Source organism: Nicotiana tabacum, chromosome 22, assembly GCF_000715075.1.
Source record: "Nicotiana tabacum cultivar K326 chromosome 22, ASM71507v2, whole genome shotgun sequence".
NCBI classification, from domain to species: Eukaryota; Viridiplantae; Streptophyta; class Magnoliopsida; order Solanales; family Solanaceae; genus Nicotiana; species Nicotiana tabacum.
In genome coordinates, this window is record NC_134101.1 from 185,997,702 (window position 1) to 186,016,228 (window position 18,527).

Genomic DNA, 18,527 nt, shown 5'->3' on the forward strand with positions numbered 1-18,527 from the left:
CGCCAAGGCATAATGCTATGATGCCATTCCACATGGGAGAAGCAAAATACACGAAATAAGCTCAAAGAATCATATCCTAACATAACCCCGCTGCATCACGGAGCCCGATCCAGACATACCGATCTGCATGGAATATCCAACGAGCCACAATGCTCACAATCAACAAACATGTGTATCAACAACAAACACGCTAAGTGCATGACCATAATCATGAATAAACATACAACGCAATATACCACAATATAGAAATTGTGCACCCATTGGATCCATAAAGTATCTTTCTTTTCATCTGCAACCCATAGTAGTTTGCAAATTGTGGCTTTATTCCAAATATATAGATATATGATGTTCAGCCCTCCTGCAGATTGTATATAGTTAAATCTAAGTGCAAATTATACCTATAACTCATGTAGGAATAATAATCATAAATTTGAAATACAATTCAACACATTCATAGCCAAGCAATATTTTCCCTTCCTCGACTTTAAGGTTAGTGGTCAAGTTTCTTCCATTCTGAATTCTCTATGGGAAAATAATGAAGGAGCTGAGCCTTGTGAGAGAACCTAGTTCAATAAATTTGTAGTAGCATTGATTTATGATTATGAAAAGATGCCTGACACGTGCCGTCTTAGCTCAGCTGGTAAAGCGCATGGCTTTTAACCATGTGGTCGTGGGTTCGATTCCCACAGACGGCGTTACTCCATTTGTTTTCTCTTTTTTGATATTTTTGCTTCACCATACTTTTTATAGTTCCAGAAAAAATAAAAAATAAAAACAAAATTTTCACAGCTCCATCGTTAGCTTCTTCTTTCTCTCCCCCCCTCACCCCCAAAATTCTTATCCATGGCGTTTCTGTCAATTCCTAGCATTTTTTCTCGGGCTGGTCCTGCAATTCCATCTCTTTACTCGACTCCACCAGCATGTCATTTCCTTCAACCCTCCATCCATACTCAGTACTCATTGCAGCTGAAGCCATTCAGCAGACAAAACCTTTCGGCACTATGCACGAGTTACGAGGTCGGCGCTGGATTTTTGGCGGAGGAATTTGGAGCTCAAAATGGAAATGATAAAAGTCGTGAACCTGAAAATAGCAATTGGGATAGTTCTCAGTACGCCGCTCTGCTTAAAGGCGGTGACCAAGTTACCTCTGTCCTTGAAGAAATGGCCAAGCTAGTACGTTGCCCTTTATTGTGTACTAACGTTCTTCGTTTTTTCTAAAATTGCGGTGGTATATATCTTTTAATAACTACGAAATCTTCCGTAGTGTTGATTCCTGGAACACTTAAACCCTAAACCCTGTTGATAGGAAAATGGAAATTCTGAAGAGTAGAGTTAAAATTAGTGGTAGTGGAAACCCTGGAAACTCTGTTCATCGAATTTGGTCGTGTTGAATTATTAAAGATGTTAAAAATCAGAGGTAATAGGATTTCGAAATCCATGTGAATGTGCGTAATATCTGCTGCCTTTAGGAATAATCTGAAGTCTCTGCATTGTCATCTGAAGGGTGTGAATATTGCAATGGCACGTCTTAATTCTTAATAGCTAGCATCCCTAGAAATGAATCCTACTCCACCTACACTATTTAGCAATTATATGGTGATGGATAATTGGTAGGTGTAGAAATATGAAAGTAGTAATAACATGATATAACTATGTGCTTGCCGATACATTTGGGAAGTGCATTGTGATGTCAATAACCAAGAACAACTAAAAGCATCAAATAAGTGTTATATGTATGTGATAGGATACCTGATTATGTAGTTCAATCAAGTTGTTTACACAGTTAGTCCAGTATGTCAGCTGGATTAGTTATTCATCCATTTAATGTCGTTTATTGGATACATATGTATGAAACAGTTGGAAGATATGAAGATGGACGAAGCATCTGAGGAGGTAGCAGTGCAATTGGCTGCACAAGGAGTGATTGGGAAGAGAGTTGATGAAATGGAGTCCGGTTTCATGATGGCCCTTGATTACATGATCCAAATTGCTGAAAAGGACCAGGACGACAAGGTGTTTTTTATATGTTCCTGATCTGTTTTCATTATTTTTTCTTAAGGACTGCTGTTCGTTGAAGTATAATTTTTTACTCTGTATCTGTGATTTATGGTCTGTTTCATTGTTTTGCCACGAGCAATTCACTTGTTAGTTTTATATGCTTCTCACACCGTTGACACATCTGGTGCATTTCTGTGTGGTAAGATAATTTGTATGCTGGCTTTAGAGATCAATTAATGACAAATAGTTGTCCTTGATGCTCATCATTTTAGCTTTTGCCTGGTGCAAGATGTAGTGAAGTAAAGCAGTCTCATTCAGAAGATTAGTGATACTGATAGTTCTGGTACAACTTAGTAGGCCTGTGTGCATGATATGTTGTTTTCTCTCATCTCTGGTTTTTTCATCCTATAGGTATTTACTTCTTAATTGACAAAAAAAAAAAAAAAAATTAATGAAAGTTATCGGGAATGAAGAGCGATAAGCAAAGAATCTAAAGGACAAAAGAAACCTTCTAATGTAATCAATTCTCCTTCATTTTGGAAGAACACTATATGATTTATATAGCAAACTGTATATCTGCTCATATTTTGTCTTCTGCTATGTTTTGTGTTTCTTTTTGTTCTCTGTCCATATCCATTCATTTTCTCTGAGTATTGCATTTATATAAGCAATATTCTTGGCGGGTATGTTAACAACTGAATGTTTCTTTTAGCGCAAATCAATCTTGGAGGTGATTAAGGAGACTGTGTTATCACATCTTACCAAGAAATGCCCCCCTCATGTGAGTATCATCATTGACTAAATTATTAGCAGCATTGTTGCTCTAGTCTTTCTTTTTACATTGGGTTGAACTTATATGCTTTCTAGGTTCAAGTCGTAGGCCTGCTCTGTAGAACCCCCCAAAAAGAAAGCCGGCATGAATTGCTGAGGCGAGTAGCTGCAGGTGGTGGAGTATTCCAAAGTGAGAATGGCACAAAAGTTCATCTTCCTGGCGCAAATTTGAATGACATAGCTAACCAGGCTGATGATATTCTGGAGGTAGGCTCTCAATGTACATGCATAGTCAGGAGACAGTTGAACTGTTGGGATCTAAGTACATAGTTTGTCTGTGTCAGTTTCATTCGGCTACAACATAGTTTGTCTGTGTCAGTTTCATTCGGCTACAGGTCCCTTAGGACACAACTTATTAGAAACCACAAACTTTTACAGGGGGTGGAACATGCTGATATGGTTAGGTCAATATTTTCACATAGTGATATTAAACAACTATGCCCAGCCAACTTGTTTTAAAATTTATAGTGTTAATGCTGGTTATTTTTAAGGCACTTGTGTCGGATGCATACTTCATTATCTATTTGTTGTTCTCGAGTTGCAGATTTATTTATGTTAATATACGGAGGCGGAGCTAGGATTTCAAGCTTATGGGTTCGGGATTCTAATCGTTTGAAGTTACTGGGTTCTAGATTAATAATTTATACATATTTAATGAAATTTTTAAGATAAATACAGGGTTCGAACCAAAGCTACTGGGTTAGGCCGAATCCGCTCCCGCCCCTGTTAATATACAGTAAAAAAAGGAAGGAAACTTGTGGTAATTTCAAGTCTTAACAAAACCATCGTAGTTAACAGATCCAAAGAATGAGGTACATTGTTTCCTGTTAGTAACCTAACCTGCAAATTGTGTCAGTGAAGTCTATTTGACCAGAAATCAAGTCGTTTAGACTTCGATTTTGTCAAGTCATTCTGATTTTATTCATGCACTTGAGAGTTGTTAGTTGTTGGTCATCAATAATTTTAAAAAATTCCTCAACTACGTGCTGTAAGGCTGTAGTATTTCTCAAAATACTTTTTCTGTCCTACTCCCTTTTGACTTCTATTTTATGTGTTTTGAAATTCAATACATGTGATACATTTCATTCTTCGCAATCAGTTTTGACCCCTTTTTCTGATTTAAATATAACATCCATGTATCATCTTATAGAAAGAAATTGAGATTTTTGGGAATCACGCCTCTTATGCAATATTGCATAGTAATAATTTGGTCCGGATATTCCTTTTACTCTTATGTTCAACTGTAGTTTTCATGCTCAAGAAGCATCTGATGTTCCGTACGAACCAAATTATAACTATTTCATGCATGCTTATCTATATGCATTTTTTCGTTTTTTTTGAGATTGCAAGTTACTGATGGTACTTAAGTTTAAATATGTGACATCATGTAGTGTGTTTTCTGAACCCTGAAAGTAATTTATCAGATTAATGCAGATTGCAATATTATTAGGTTAGAAGGATTCCTTTACCCTTGCTTCACTAAACAATACTGGTTTGCCTTTGCCACAGACAATGGAATCTCGTCCTGTTGTACCTGATAGGAAGTTACTAGCAAGATTAGTTTTAATCAGAGAAGAAGCTAGGAACATGATGGGAGGTGGAATACTTGACGAAAGAAATGATCGTGGCCTGAATACACTGCCTGAATCAGAGGTTTGTTCTTGAACATTCGATATCCGGTCACGTTTTATTGGTCAACTGCTCAGGAGGTTTCCTAAAATGTAGTTAATCTGTGAGAAATGAACTACCTGGATGTCTTTGTTTTGCTGCTTGTGCTTTTCTTTCTGATGTTAGCCTTTTTATGTTCATGCAGGTGAACTTTTTAACTAAACTTGTTTCCTTAAGACCAGGGAAAACTGTACACGACATGATAAAAAATGTGATGCTGGGTAAAGAGGAAGGTGCAGAAAGTTCGGATGATGAAGTTAGTAATGCTGGTGGAATTGCAGGAAGGGTGAGATTCTGTTTCGCAATGATCTCATTACTTTTTAAGATATCCAAAAGTTTTTTCAACGAAAATTATAGTCTGCATTATGATAATTTTACTTTTTCTCCCAGGCAAGTGTAAGTGGGCGTAAACCATTGCCTGTGCGCCCTGGCATGTTTCTTGAGACAGTTTCTAAGGTAAGAGTTGCCTGTGCATATGGTTGTTGTTATAGGATGTAGAGTTGGTGGTTATGGTTTCTGGTGAGCTAGTCACAAAAAAAAGTACATTAAGTTTGACTATGTGGTAGTCAGTTTCCAGATACAAATTTCTCTGCCAAGTGTCTTACGAAAGAAAAGTATGAGATAATTATGGATTATTTACACTGTATATAGCCTTTTTGAGGCCACTGTTCAAATTTTCTTCCCATTAGCCCAGTGGGATAAATTTTACCTTTAAAAGTTGTTGGATGAACTTCTCTTTTTGCAGACAAATTTAGCCCACTGGGTTGGTTGGGACATAATTTAAATAGTGGCCTAAAAATAGGCCATTTGTGCAAATGCCCCGGCGGTTATGATGTCTAACCACATCTTTATTGGGACTTTTTAGGTGTTAGGTGGCATATATGGAGGAAATATCTCTGGAGTCACAGCACAGCATCTTGAATGGGTATGCTATTGTTAATCTGTCTTTGTGTGTGGTAGCATTTTATGTAGAAAGTCGCTTTGCAATATGTCTACCCCGCTAGTTGACTTTCATAGCCATTTTCTAAGGTAGAAGGGTCGTAAAGTTCCTCCTTTACTGGTGAAAGTTACTTGAGAGTTCTCCAAGTTTAACTTCGTTCAGTAAATCATGTATATCAAGATTGGAGCGTGTATATCGTGTCATTAACTTGGCTGTCTTTTAAATTTTTGAATCTTAGTTTATTACACTTGAGAGTAGACTTCCTAAAGTTTGGTAGTTGGGAGTCTATCTATGACAGGTTGCTAAATTGCTGATTGTTTTTGACGTTTCTTGAGAAGTAGCAACTTATTGAATTTTTAATTGTGGTTTCAGGTTCGCCAGAACACACTTCAAATACTTCAAGAGATAGCATTCTAGTTGTTCCTTGCACTAATTTGTAGGAACGCTCGGAGAAGAAAGCCGATCTATCCTGTCTAAATATCTAGTAAGCATCATAAAATTTGGGTGTGAATATTTGTCATAATCCATGTGTAAATTTGGTGGTTGGGGGGGGGGGGGCTGGATTTTGCATCTTATACAGCAGTCTCGAATCTTAGTAGACATTAAGAGTTTTAGAGTTATGCATAGTTGTCATACGAACAATTACGAGTAGTTGGAAGGAAATAGCATAGAATTTGAAACAAAATTCTGAGACATCTACTGTTGGAAACACCCAAAGAAGAACACAAGAACACAAGTACAAAGATATAGGCGCTTTACAAGTGTTAAAACATTTTCCCAGAAGTACTATGGCAAGAAGTTGAAAGAGGAAAGGAGAAAAAGGAAAGTTATGAGATAAGGAGCCAGCATGTTTCCGGAGGTATGATATGCAAATCTATCTTTCAATGATACAGCGAACAAACCCATACATGGGTAGAATCATACTTTTAGCCATGTCCAATCACTAGCAATGATGATAATTCGGGACTCTAAGATCAATCGAATCACAAAATTGAAGCAAGATAAAGTGTCTGTGTGGGGAAACCCATGTGTGGTTTGGGCCTACTTGTCCTTCAATTCTCATTTCAAGAACCTGTTCCGCACTCCAGACACAGCGATGCTCCAATATTCAAGTTTTTTATATGCCCCAAATGATATTTAAAAACTTAAACCCCTTTCTTCCATACTTCTGCTTTTTCCTAATAGTCATATTTTATTTTGCTTAAAGAAGATATCTTGTGCTGAATTTTGCCAAGGGAGTGTCTTAGCAGTTGATGAGTGGGGATGGCGTCCTTCGGAGCCAATGTTCGAATTCTAACTGGTTATTTTATCTTCCTAAACTTTGATGATAGAGTTACTTGGTGCCTAGTGAAAAATAACAGATCCGCTGTGGATTAATGAGGAGTTAGTCTGAATACCATCATTATTGAAAAAACCTTGTACGTTAGTTTCATTTATTTTGTCAACCATAACCACTTTAAAGCAACTCGATAGTGGAGTCGTGTATATTGAGCTATTGTTGATGCCTCGAGGGTTGGGAGAAGAGACGAGTAGTACATGAATAACTGAGCTCAAATTCGACTTGTTTTATCTTGTGCTTTGAACCTGTTAATCCTTCTGGTCGAGAAGTAAATATGATTTGCATTTCATATTGTAATTCTTTAACTTAGAGTAGCAGGAAATTATAGGTAGTGGCGCTTTTGGGGATGTTGATATAACAAAAAATGAGATACCCCTGAACTTCAAGTTGGTCAGAGGACAACTTAGAGTGCCCCATGCCAATAGTTGTTCCCCATCTCTTTTCTATCCTTTAGAATAAAAGCACTGGAAATGGCCACGTGAGGTGCTCGTTTTTTTTTTTGTGTGTAAATGCTACTTACACAGCTTTCATTAAATTAGATAAGTATCGCAGGTTGCTTTAGTTTGTGTTTTTTTCCTCCTAATCCTTCACGCATCCTTTATTTATCGTTTTCAAATGAATTCAATGACTACACATTTTTTGCATTAAAATTTTGATCAGTTACTTTTTCAACATTTTTTGCACTTGGTGTTTAAGTGTTAATGGTGTAAATAATTTTACCCCGGCAGTGTATAAAATTAGGAATAATTTTGCATTGTGGCTCTGGAATCTATGGAAATGAAGATAATAGTGATAGTGATATAGAGTTGTGTTAGGAGTACTAAAAAACCACATCTTTATTTATTTTATTGCTAAAGTACTCTATGTAATATGCAAAAGTCGACCGGACAAGTAAGTTGTTAATAAGACATTATGATTAGCTATAGAATAAGAGTGAAGAAATCTACAAGAGGTTAAATTTAAGAAATCGTTTGAGCTAGTGTTTTAGTTTTTTTAAGGATGAAATATGAAGAAGATTGTTATCAGTAGTTTAAATTAGATTAGAATTGTTTTATACCAAATTTTGACTTCGCGGGTTGAGAACGACAGCTAAAGTTTGGTTCCTTCTGAAATGATCGCGTTTGGTTTAATTCAAAATCTACTACTGGAGAGTGGCGTTCCAGTTTTCAAAATTCTAGTCTCGACAAAGCATCAGAAGAGCCGTTATGTTATCTATTCAGACTTTTCTCGTAAAGCAAACCCTCCTTCTGTGGGGCTCACAATTTGAAAGGTGCTCAACTAATCTTTCTTCTATGAAAAATGACAAGAAGGACCATACGTTCTGATAAAAGTCATTTGTGAAGGAACATGAAGTGCTGAAATTGGGCCAATTAAGATAGAGAGTCACATTTTTCACTTGGCTTTACCATTTTCTACCTAAAACTTGTTCCGAAAATTGTGTTCCTCAACTTGAGCAAGTTCTGCACATGGATTGTGTATGAGAGTGCATGAAGGAAAAAAGAACAAATGAAGTACAAACAAAATGATAATTCTCCTGCCATCGAGGATTAATTAGACCTGAAATTTCAGTTATGTCACTTCGTGAAAACTAGCCGGAAGTTAAATAAAGAGTGCAAAGACGAGGGTACCTTCACTTTTGAAGCTACGTGCTTTATCAGCGTTTGAAGAATCACAGCTGGTAACTTCTTTAATTAGGTGCTTTCAATAACTACAGTAACCACCTGTCAAGCAATTGTGACCATTAAGTTTTACAACTTAAAATTTAGGATCGACATTTAATGAATATCAACAGTTAACACTTATGAGAGGAGGGTTTCCTGGGAAGGGGGTCAAGCCACATTAATAAAGTCAAGTGATAAATTACCTATGGTCAAACAATACAAGTGTATATGAAATAGAATTGACCGTTAATTCATTGTTTGATGTGAATATGTCCTAAGTATTAGTGGTGTTGATAGCAGGCAAATCGTATTGAATTTAGCAAGGTAAATATTAAAGTCACAGGTAAAGGCCCAGGTTTAGGTGAGTGTCATGTGACAGTAATTATATCCTCCAACACATTTGGCGGAGTTCACAAAATTAAAAAGTGACCGTTAATGCTTTTCCTCCATAGTTTCACATTCTTCTCGTTCCCTGTTGACTAGTAAACCATATCAAATAGTAGTACTATAGTTTAATTAATACCGTAAACAAACTGGAGGGTTTAATTATGCAGCACTGTACTATATTTGAATTAAGTATAAAGTAAAGCAGTAAAAAAAAGGGACAATACCGTCTCATAATTTGAATTTTAAAGGAACAGCTTTGAAACAGACACTGACAGCTCCTTCTCCGTCCCCAGTGTACTCACTCTAGTGTTAAGCCTCTTCCCCTCAATCTCCATTCTCACTCTTCTTCTCCCACTCACAGAAAATCTCAACTTTCTCTCTCTAAAGTTTTAGTGAGTAGAGAATTGCAGAATGGCTGGATATGTAGGTGTACTGGTATCGGATCCATGGCTGCAAAATCAGTTCACTCAGGTGGAGCTTCGGAGTTTAAAATCTCACGTAAGTGTTTTCTCTGATCAATATCTATATTTTTTTCTTTTTCATTTTTGAATTTTATCTGCGGATCTCCATTATTGAGGATTACGTTTTATTTATTTCTGCGCAGTTTAACACGATGAAGAAAGAGAACGGAGGTCTGATGCTCGCCGACTTGCCTTCACAAATGGCGAAACTGAAACACGTCGGAGAGAATCTTACGGAGCAAGACAGAGAGTTGTTTCTCAGAGATTCCTATAAATGTTTGGATGAAGACGTTGATTTCGAATTATTTCTTCGGGTATATATTCCGCGCTCATGCAGTTGAAATGTTGTTAGATGCAGTAGATTCATATCCACAGATGGCATTTTCTGAAGTGGTTGTTTGGATCATTCTTAAAAGGAGACACTTGATCTGGAAATCGGCCTAATGATATCGTATCAGGAAACAATATTCTTAATTCATTCACTAGACAGAGTTTTTAGCTTATTTTCTCATTATATTTTTTTCTAGAATAAAAAACTAAACAAAATCAAGAAAACTATAGATTCATAAGCTCATTCCTTGTATAGTCCTTTTTGTACTTAATTGGTGCTTTGAGCTATCAGGAATATCACTAAGAAGAGAAGGAAATTTGGACTTGATTTTGAAAGTTTCAAGTATGCAGAATTATCTTGTAAGAGTAGCATAAGAAATGCTTCTACTAAAATCCAGAAAACAGCTTCCATCACATTCGGAAACTAATAAAGAGCAGTTTGAAAAAGAAAGATGATAAATGGAATTCATACATTTGATATAATCTCTCTAATCTTTGTGACAGAAAGAAGCTTAAGATTTTGATGTCACTGGAATATTAGTTTATGGACATATCCATGGATAAACAGACATGCATATTCAAAACAATACTCCTTCCTTGTGAATATAGAGTTAGAAATTTTCTTTAAATAACAGAAGTGAATGAATAATATACTTAGCTGAACCATCAATTTCCAGGAGCTAATTCTCCTCTTTGCACAAGGAAACTGAAATCTTGTTACATTTTCTGCTTTTTAGATAGTTTTAGAGTAGATTTACACAGTCATTTTGTTTGAATTATTCCACTCTGTTTCTAGAGCTTTTCAGAACATACACGTCAAGAGTCACTAGTGGATGTATCTAAAGAGTGCAAAAATTTGTTGAACTTGTGACAGGTTTATTTGGAACTCCAAGCACATGCCACAGCAAGAATGGGAAATAGCGTCAAGAATTCATCAGCTTTCCTAAAGTCTCCAACTTCTACGCTACTCCACACAATTAGTGAATCCGAGAAGGCATCATATGTTGCCCATATTAACAACTATCTTGCAGAAGATGAATTTTTGAAAAAATTCCTTCCTATTGATCCTTCTACTAATGATCTCTTTGAGGTTGCCAAGGACGGAGTTCTTATCTGGTTAATATCAACTATTGCTCTTTCTGTACTCATGTGCATATCGTTTATAAGCCTCATGGTCTAGATCGTCAACAATATTGTTTTTTATTGCAGCAAGCTTATCAATGTGGCCGTACCTGGAACAATTGATGAACGAGCAATAAATATGAAGAGAATGCTTAATCCATGGGAAAGGAATGAAAATCATACATTGTGCCTTAACTCTGCCAAGGCAATTGGATGTACTGTGGTCAATATTGGGACTCAAGACTTCATTGAAGGGAGGGTACGTGTCCCCTTATGAATTCCCTCTCCCGTTTGCAATCAGTTCTCCATGAAATTATCATCTTGACTCTGTTTCCTTTTGAAACTCTTTGAAACATTGTTTGGAAAGCGTCTTTCTCATCAGATGGAGTAGCAGTTATATCTTGGGCTTTGAGCAGTGTTAGTGTGATATCATCTGTTCATTTTGGATGGTCAATTAATATTTTACGTAGTCTAAATAGCCTGATCAATAGCATTCTTCTAACAAAAGACCCAATAATTCTTTAGACCCAATAATAGCCTGATTTGTTTCATAGGAGAGGTTCACTCTCTTCTAGAATGTACAAAGGCATCCAATTGTCTATATTATTATCCTTGCTGCCTCTTTATCATCTTGTTCTCTGGTCTGCGGCTGGATTATGGTGACTTTCTTCATCTACTGGAGGCTCGGGGATTTTCTAGTCAATATGTTACTGGAAAACGTGTTGTATGTTTACTAGTATTCCCCAACACAATATTTACTGTGATTCTTAACATGATGAGCATTTTGCCATGCGGTTTTTATGAGTGACATTCTTTTGATTGCTTTCACTTTTTGCAGTAACAGATAAACTGTACTAATACTTTGTTTTTTCATTTGTTTCCAGAGGCATCTTGTTCTTGGAGTGATATCCCAAATTATTAAAGTAAGTCTCTAAATGTATACTTATTGAATACTTGAGATGATTTTTAATTTTGAAGTAATGGAGCAACTTTTTATGGGACTAGATTACCTTACAAATAACAGGTGGTTGGCACTAAGATGCAAAATGATACCACCATATACTTTACATCTTAGGACACAAATTGTAATCTGAAACTTCTGTGGAGATTGATTGGCTAATTCATGCCTTTTCAGATTCAACTATTGGCAGACCTCAATCTAAAGAAAACACCTCAATTGGTCGAGTTAGTTGACGATAGCCAGGTAGAGAAATACCCTTATTGGATGCTTTCTTCGTGTGATTATCTTGCAAGAAAACTTGTGTTGTATGCTTCAGTATCTCAAATTTGTAATGTCAGGAAGTAGAGGAGCTGATGAGCCTTCCTCCAGAAAAGATCCTGCTTAGATGGATGAATTTTCAATTGAAGAAATCTGGATACAAGAAAATCGTGACAAACTTCTCTTCTGACATAAAGGTAGATCGGAATGAATTGGACTGTATCAATCAAGTGACAGTTTTTTTTAAAAATCTGCCACCTTTTATTTAATCCTCTTCAAGACTTTGGTGCTGATGACCCTATTATCTCTTCCCTATTTGAGCAACATGAACTACTGAGTAATGGTTTTAGACATATTTTAACAACTCTAGTTTCTAGAACTTCCTCTGTATGTTGACTCTATAAACAGTAGAAACTACTTCAGTTTATTAATCTTTTCACAATGCCACCAAGTGCTAAATAAGTTTGGCATAAAAATAGCAAATAAAATCAGTTTGATCAACCGAGATATCGTTGCTGCCTCCTACGAAGTTCTGTTATATCTGATGTTTTCTGCATAATCTGAGTTTTATCTAAAATGTACTCAATTTAGACTTTCTTTTCCTTTTACTCATTAATAACAGAAAAGAGCTCTCAGTTTCATCTCTTAAATGTGGTTTGCCATTTTAGAGGTATAATGCTAATTCGTAAGTTATCAAATTGCTTATGTAGGATGGAGAAGCTTATGCTCACCTCCTAAATGTACTAGCCCCTGAGTATACCAATCCTTCAACGCTCACTGTGAGAGACCCTTTAGGAAGAGCAAAATTGGTTCTGGAACATGCAGATAGGATGGGCTGCAAAAGATATTTAACGGCGAAAGATATTGTGGAAGGTTCTCCAAATCTTAACCTTGCATTTGTGGCACATATCTTTCAGCATAGGTGAGAATAGTTAAGTGGTTCTTTCCATTCTAATTACGAACTTTCAAATTGTTCCCTGTGTTGTTTTTCTATTTGGATTTGACACTTAACTATAAGAAGAAAGCTTTAGCTGGTTGTTCCAAGTTCTAGAAGACCTATAGTTACTTTCAAGCTACTTTTTCCCATCAAAAAGCTCTTGAATAGCAATACATAGAAAGTACCTCATGGCCACATTTGCTTGGAGAAATCTTTGCTACTTTTCAAAGCTACGCGCTTTATAATTTGTAATGTTCTTTTCTAGCATGCTGCTTAGATAATTACATATCAGTAGCTTCACCAGTATATGTCAGCATAGACACTTGAATAGACATAACGTTGATTCCGCCACAGTTGTCGGTTGACCTGAAATCTGTTATAGATTTTCCCATAATTTAACGCACTTGTAAGATTCACCAATTTTTCTGTATAAATCTGAGATATTATATGCCTAGGAATTACGGTAAAACTTGTGTTTTACACTTAACTGGGGTTGCATTCTGTACAATTTAGTTTATTTGATCATTTCTGTTTCAATTATAAACTGATCATAAATCTCCCATCTATAGGAATGGCCTTTCAACCCAAACAAAGCAGATATCCTTTGTTGAGATATCACCAGATGAAGCTCAGATGTCCAGGGAAGAAAGATCATTTCGCTTTTGGATCAATAGTCTTGGAAATTCATCATACATAGACAATGTTTTCGAAGATCTGAGAGATGGGTGAGTGCTACCTTGATACCTAGTGTAGAAAATTCTCCCCATGGTAGTGCAATCATGCTCCAGAGTTAGTTCAATTTCCTTTTGATCCAGTGAAAATAAAGAACTCCAACTCTGCTCTGATCTTATTTGGCTTTTCTAGAAGTTCTTTCAAAAACGTTTATGTGTGGTTTCATAATGCGTCAATGTTTTCTTTTGCAGATGGGTGCTTTTGGAGACACTTGACAAGGTCTCCCCAGGAATTGTTAATTGGAAAATTGCCACTAAACCTCCAATTAAGATGCCTTTTAGAAAAGTAGAAAATTGCAACCAAGTTGTCAAGATTGGCAAACAATTGAAGTTTTCCTTAGTAAATATTGCTGGAAATGACGTTGTGCAGGGAAACAAGAAGTTAATATTGGGTAAGCCTGCTCTTTTATTTTCCCCACTGATTCCGGAATCAGAAAAGCACAAATTGTTATGGACCAACCGCTTTATTTCGCGTTTCAGCTTACTTGTGGCAGTTAATGAGATGTAACATGCTTCAGCTCTTAAAGAATTTGAGATTTCACTCCCATGGGAAGGAAATTACCGACGCCCACATTTTAGAGTGGGCTAACAGCAAAGTAAGAAACTCAGGAAGCCAGAGTCATATGGCAAGTTTTAAGGTATCATCTCCACAAACATATCTCTTTACTTAAATCCCAATAGTTTTGAGGTATCATCTCCTGTTATTTCAACTTCCCAAAATCAGAATAATGGAGTTGGCAGACCTTTAAGGGGGCTATTTCTGTAAATCAATGGGTTTGCATATCAGTCATTAAATATTGTCTGTTTCAAGTACAAACAAGCTAGGTAAAGATTGGGTTCTCAGTTGAACCTAGTTTTCAAAAGTTTGAAGCTTGTGATGGAGAAGCAGTTAAAAGTTTATATTGGTCTTAGAATCGTGTCACGTTAAATTGAACAAGCTATGCATGTGTGTACTCCTTTACCCATGGAATCAGGTGAATAAATATGAGAACCAAGTTTTGAAAAAACAAGTAAATTCTATTGTAAATCATTCCTTCTTTTTCGGTGGAATATCAGCTTCTGATGAGTTGAATGTTTTATTGCATTATTATCGGTCTGAGGCATATTTAGAATTAGAATATCACAATCATGTATTTTGCCACATAGTAAATGTCTGTCGTTGGAGAAGTCATGAGTTGCATAATGTGCTTACAAGATGGCCATATATATCTTGAATTTTACTAGTATTTTACCTCGTCACCACGATGAAGAAGCTGATGACTTTGTTTTATTTGCAGGATAAAAATTTGTCAACTGGAATCTTTTTCCTTGAACTGCTAAGTTCTGTTCATCCTCGAGCTGTTAACTGGAGTCTTGTTACAAAAGGGGAAACTGGTAATTTTCTTTCAGAAACAGGTTCCATCTTTCTATTGTTTAAGTCAATAAACTTGCTTGCTGGTATTGACACAAATGAATTTTTCCCTGTTCTTTCCTCGGAGTATATTTCTTTGCATTAGATATCGAATTATCAAATGCAGTTGGATGTAATTGTTCTGGGATGCCCTACTGAATGATATGAGCTAGGATATAAACATAGGTGCTGGAAAATAGTGTATGATTGGATATGGTGATATTTGATACTTAAATATTTTTCCCTAGGTAACAGAGGTACCAAGGTTTTAATAATTTTCCTATTATAAAGGGTACCGAGCTTTTCATATATATACAGGAGGTTCACCCTCCTATCGGCTAAAGTTTTAGGAAACCTAAGCTCAATAGGCAAACTTTTGTGTCACATTTTACATGTGAAAGATTTTTCTGCATTTGCCTAACTATACTATCTGTTTGGGGGCAATGAATTAGACTGCATAGGTTTGATGGTCCGGACCATTTGAAAGGGTCATTTATCATAGTTGAAACAAAAAGAAAAAGTCATAGTTGAAATTTCTGAAGATTTTCTGTTTCGATCAATTCGTTTGAATTCCAACAACAGTCGCAATGATATAGTTTCCTTCCCCTTGACTCACTATGTGGGAGTGAAAAACCATACCTTTATGAATCTGTACCTATTAGTGCTCCTATGCTTTCACAGTTCATGGCTACCGTTAGTATGTTTGAGGTTGACTCTTCGATTATCAAAATTTTGGATCATGCAGATGAGCAGAAGAAAATGAACGCGACCTACATAATCAGTATCGCGAGAAAGCTCGGATGTTCAATATTTTTGTTACCTGAAGATTTAATTGAGGTAACTTCTCATTCGTATGTAGTCGTCAATTTTGCACTTCCTTTTACGTTTGTTTATGCCACTGAGGCATCATAATAATTGATGCGTCCTTCCTTTATAGAGGTTTCCATATCACATTTCGGAAAAAAAAAAATTACCTTCATTTGTTTTTTTTGATGTCCATCTTACCTCTTGTTAAGTGTTAACGACCAAAAAGGAACTGTTTGCTTTAAGCGTGAATTATTCAAATAATTCCCTGAGTAATATCATAACTACTGTTTTTTTTTTGTTTGTCTGATGTAAGATTTTACAATAATATTTTTCATATATCTAGAACTGTTATGTTTAATCAGGTAAATCAAAAGATGATCCTTACGCTGACAGCAAGTATAATGTATTGGCACTTGAAACAACCATTGGAGGACCAAACTTTTGCATCATCAGATAGTGATAGTAGCTCGGTGGACACAGCCTCAACCTCAACGTTGGACGATACAGCTTCTGAGTCTTCAGCAGAAGATATTAGTAACAGATAACTCGGTGATTTTTCCAGATATTTCATGGTGCTGAACTTTTTTTTCTTCTTCTTCCTGCTGCTTTTATTGATAATTTTCCAAAGATTTATAGTTTTATCGCTTTGTAGAAATCACTCATTCTGAAAGCAATTTTCCAGAAAAGAATCACATAATGTGGATATTGTAAGTAAGTTGTAATTGTATTTTTGGACAAGAAGGCATTGTAATAATGTAATGTAGCTTGTCTTCACCTCCCTTATAATTACATGTTATGTAAGTTTTGCTTAGAACTAAGGACCGAACTAGACATTTGAAAGGAATAAAATATAGTTAATTATCTCTTTATTGTTTAGTTAGCTGTTGCATTTATGTTAAACCAAGTAATTTATTTAAATTTGTAAGTTGCCAACTTGTTAACTACCAGGAAACTTTGACCCGATGATATAAAATAGAGACCTGATTAAAGACATGTATGATGGAGCTAAGACTCGAGTTAGGATAGTAGGAGGCGACTCCGAACATTTTTCGATTGTTACGGGGTTACACCAAGAGTCTGCGTTCAGCCCTTTCCTATTTGCCCCCTTTCCTATTTGCCCTGGTGATGGATGCACTAACTAACTCATCATATTCAAGGAGATGTGCCATGATGCATGCTATTTGCTGATGACATAGTTCTAATTGATGAGACACGAGGCGGCGTCAACGAGAGGCTACAGGTTTGGAGACAGGCCCTTGAGTCTAAAGGCTTCAGGTTGAGCAGGATGAAGACGGAATACCTCGAGTGCAAATTTGGGGCCGAGCCGACGGAAGCGGGAGTGGAAGTGAGGCTTGACTCTCAAGTCATTCCTAAGAGGAGTAGTTTCAAGTACCTTGGGTCAGTTATTCAGGGGATCAGGGAGATCGACGAGGATGTCACACACTGTATAGGGGTGGGGTGGATGAAGTGGAAGTTAGCGTCGGGAGTCCTGTGTGACAAGAAAGTGCCAACGTTACTAAAAGGTAAGTTTTATAGAGCAGTGGTTAGGCCTGCCATGTTGTATGGGACTGAGTGTTGGCCGGTTAAGAACTCACATATCCAGAAGATGAAAGTAGCAGAGATGAGGATGTTGAGGTGGATGTGCGGGCATACAAGGATGGATAAGATTAGGAATGAAGATATTCAAGAGAAGGTGGGTGTGGCCCCCATGGAGGACAAGATGCGGGAAGCAAGACTCAGATGGTTCAGGCACACTCAAAGGAGGAGCACTGAGGCACCGGTGAGGAGGCGTGAACGACTGGCTGTGGTGGGCACGAGGAGAGGTAGAGGGAGACCTAAGAAGCATTGGGGAGAGGTGATCAGGCAGGACATGACGCGACTTTGGATTACTGAGGACATGACCCTTGACAGGGAAGTGTGGAGGTCGAGCTTTAAGGTTGTAGGCTAGGGGGAAGTTGTGAGTATTTCTAAAGCGCACTAGAGTGAGACTAGCCAGTTAGGAGTTAGTCTTAGGATGCTACTGGTCAGCTACTGATGCAGGGCTTTATCTGCTGGATATTATTATATCTTTCATCTTTTTCGTACTTCCTATATTTCTTATATTGCTGTTATTTTATTTTATGTTATGTTATGTTATGTTATTTTATTATGAGTCTATTGATAGTACTAATATATCGTCTCTTGTCGCTTTCTTGAGCCGAAGGTCTCCTGGAAACAACCTCTCTGCCCCTCGGGGTAGGGGAAAGGTCTGCGTACATATTACCCTCCCCAGACCCCACTTGTGGGATTATACTGGGTTGTTGTTGTTTCAAAAATGTCTCCTAGAATAAAATGTTTCTTAGCCATAGAACCATTTACCCTTTTAGTCAACAAAAAGTTGCCAATGATATACAATATTAAAAAGAAGAATTAACTCAAATAGACTCTCAGCTAATCTCTTAAATTAAAAATAGCCGGTGAATGTATAATATATATATATATCATTCATATATAATATATGTAATAACTATGTATATCGTCTAGAAAAAATAAATATTCAATCTAGTCGGTTATTTGTGGAAATTCCTATTAAAAATACTTAGAAAAAAGATTTTTTTTAATGTGTGGTTGAAATTTGTCGAGAACATATAAACGAGACAATATACAAAATTGGAGAAAGAACACAGACTTGTTTGGAGTCAAATACGTCGTTGATCTAGTTGGAAA

At 36.6% G+C, this 18,527-nt stretch overlaps 2 protein-coding genes and 1 non-coding gene across 5 annotated transcripts; all 3 read left to right on the forward strand.

The window, feature by feature from the left end:
- Positions 1-622: 622 nt before the first annotated feature.
- Positions 623-695, forward strand: TRNAK-UUU (transfer RNA lysine (anticodon UUU)). The gene has a single exon. It is a non-coding gene; the product is annotated as a tRNA-Lys (tRNA).
- A 72-nt stretch (positions 696-767) lies between these two features.
- Positions 768-5,921, forward strand: LOC107811735 (protein PEP-RELATED DEVELOPMENT ARRESTED 1, chloroplastic-like). Its single transcript, XM_075243625.1, has 9 exons — positions 768-1,173; positions 1,858-2,013; positions 2,711-2,779; positions 2,866-3,036; positions 4,339-4,482; positions 4,680-4,783; positions 4,888-4,953; positions 5,363-5,422; positions 5,810-5,921. Exons 1-6 carry the CDS (start codon positions 844-846, stop codon positions 4,698-4,700), a joined length of 891 nt encoding a protein of 296 aa, XP_075099726.1. The 5' UTR covers positions 768-843; the 3' UTR covers positions 4,701-4,783; positions 4,888-4,953; positions 5,363-5,422; positions 5,810-5,921.
- On the forward strand, positions 5,810-16,682 carry LOC107811734 (fimbrin-2). 3 transcript variants are annotated; one of them, XM_016636726.2, is made up of 15 exons: positions 5,810-5,921; positions 9,186-9,322; positions 9,429-9,599; positions 10,490-10,731; positions 10,825-10,996; positions 11,622-11,660; positions 11,873-11,941; positions 12,037-12,153; positions 12,667-12,878; positions 13,463-13,618; positions 13,817-14,016; positions 14,105-14,262; positions 14,902-14,998; positions 15,760-15,851; positions 16,184-16,682. In XM_016636726.2, the coding sequence occupies exons 2-15, from the start codon at positions 9,236-9,238 to the stop codon at positions 16,364-16,366; spliced, it is 1,995 nt and encodes a 664-aa protein (XP_016492212.2). In that variant the 5' UTR covers positions 5,810-5,921; positions 9,186-9,235; the 3' UTR covers positions 16,367-16,682. The 3 variants fall into 3 exon arrangements, with proteins under 3 accessions (XP_016492212.2, XP_016492213.2, XP_075099725.1); XM_016636727.2 differs by having other exon boundaries at positions 9,235-9,322; XM_075243624.1 differs by having other exon boundaries at positions 5,812-5,921; positions 9,212-9,322.
- Positions 16,683-18,527: the final 1,845 nt, after the last annotated feature.

Coding starts and splice junctions, on each gene's coding strand:
- LOC107811734 (XM_016636726.2), top strand. CDS start 9,236: ATGGCTGGATATGTAGGTGTACTGGTATCGGATCCATGGCTGCAAAAT. Junction 9,323..9,428: donor TTCGGAGTTTAAAATCTCAC/GTAAGTGTTTTC, acceptor ATTTCTGCGCAG/TTTAACACGATGAAGAAAGA. Junction 9,600..10,489: donor ATTTCGAATTATTTCTTCGG/GTATATATTCCG, acceptor AACTTGTGACAG/GTTTATTTGGAACTCCAAGC.
- LOC107811735 (XM_075243625.1), top strand. CDS start 844: ATGGCGTTTCTGTCAATTCCTAGCATTTTTTCTCGGGCTGGTCCTGCA. Junction 2,014..2,710: donor AAAAGGACCAGGACGACAAG/GTGTTTTTTATA, acceptor TGTTTCTTTTAG/CGCAAATCAATCTTGGAGGT. Junction 2,780..2,865: donor CCAAGAAATGCCCCCCTCAT/GTGAGTATCATC, acceptor TATGCTTTCTAG/GTTCAAGTCGTAGGCCTGCT.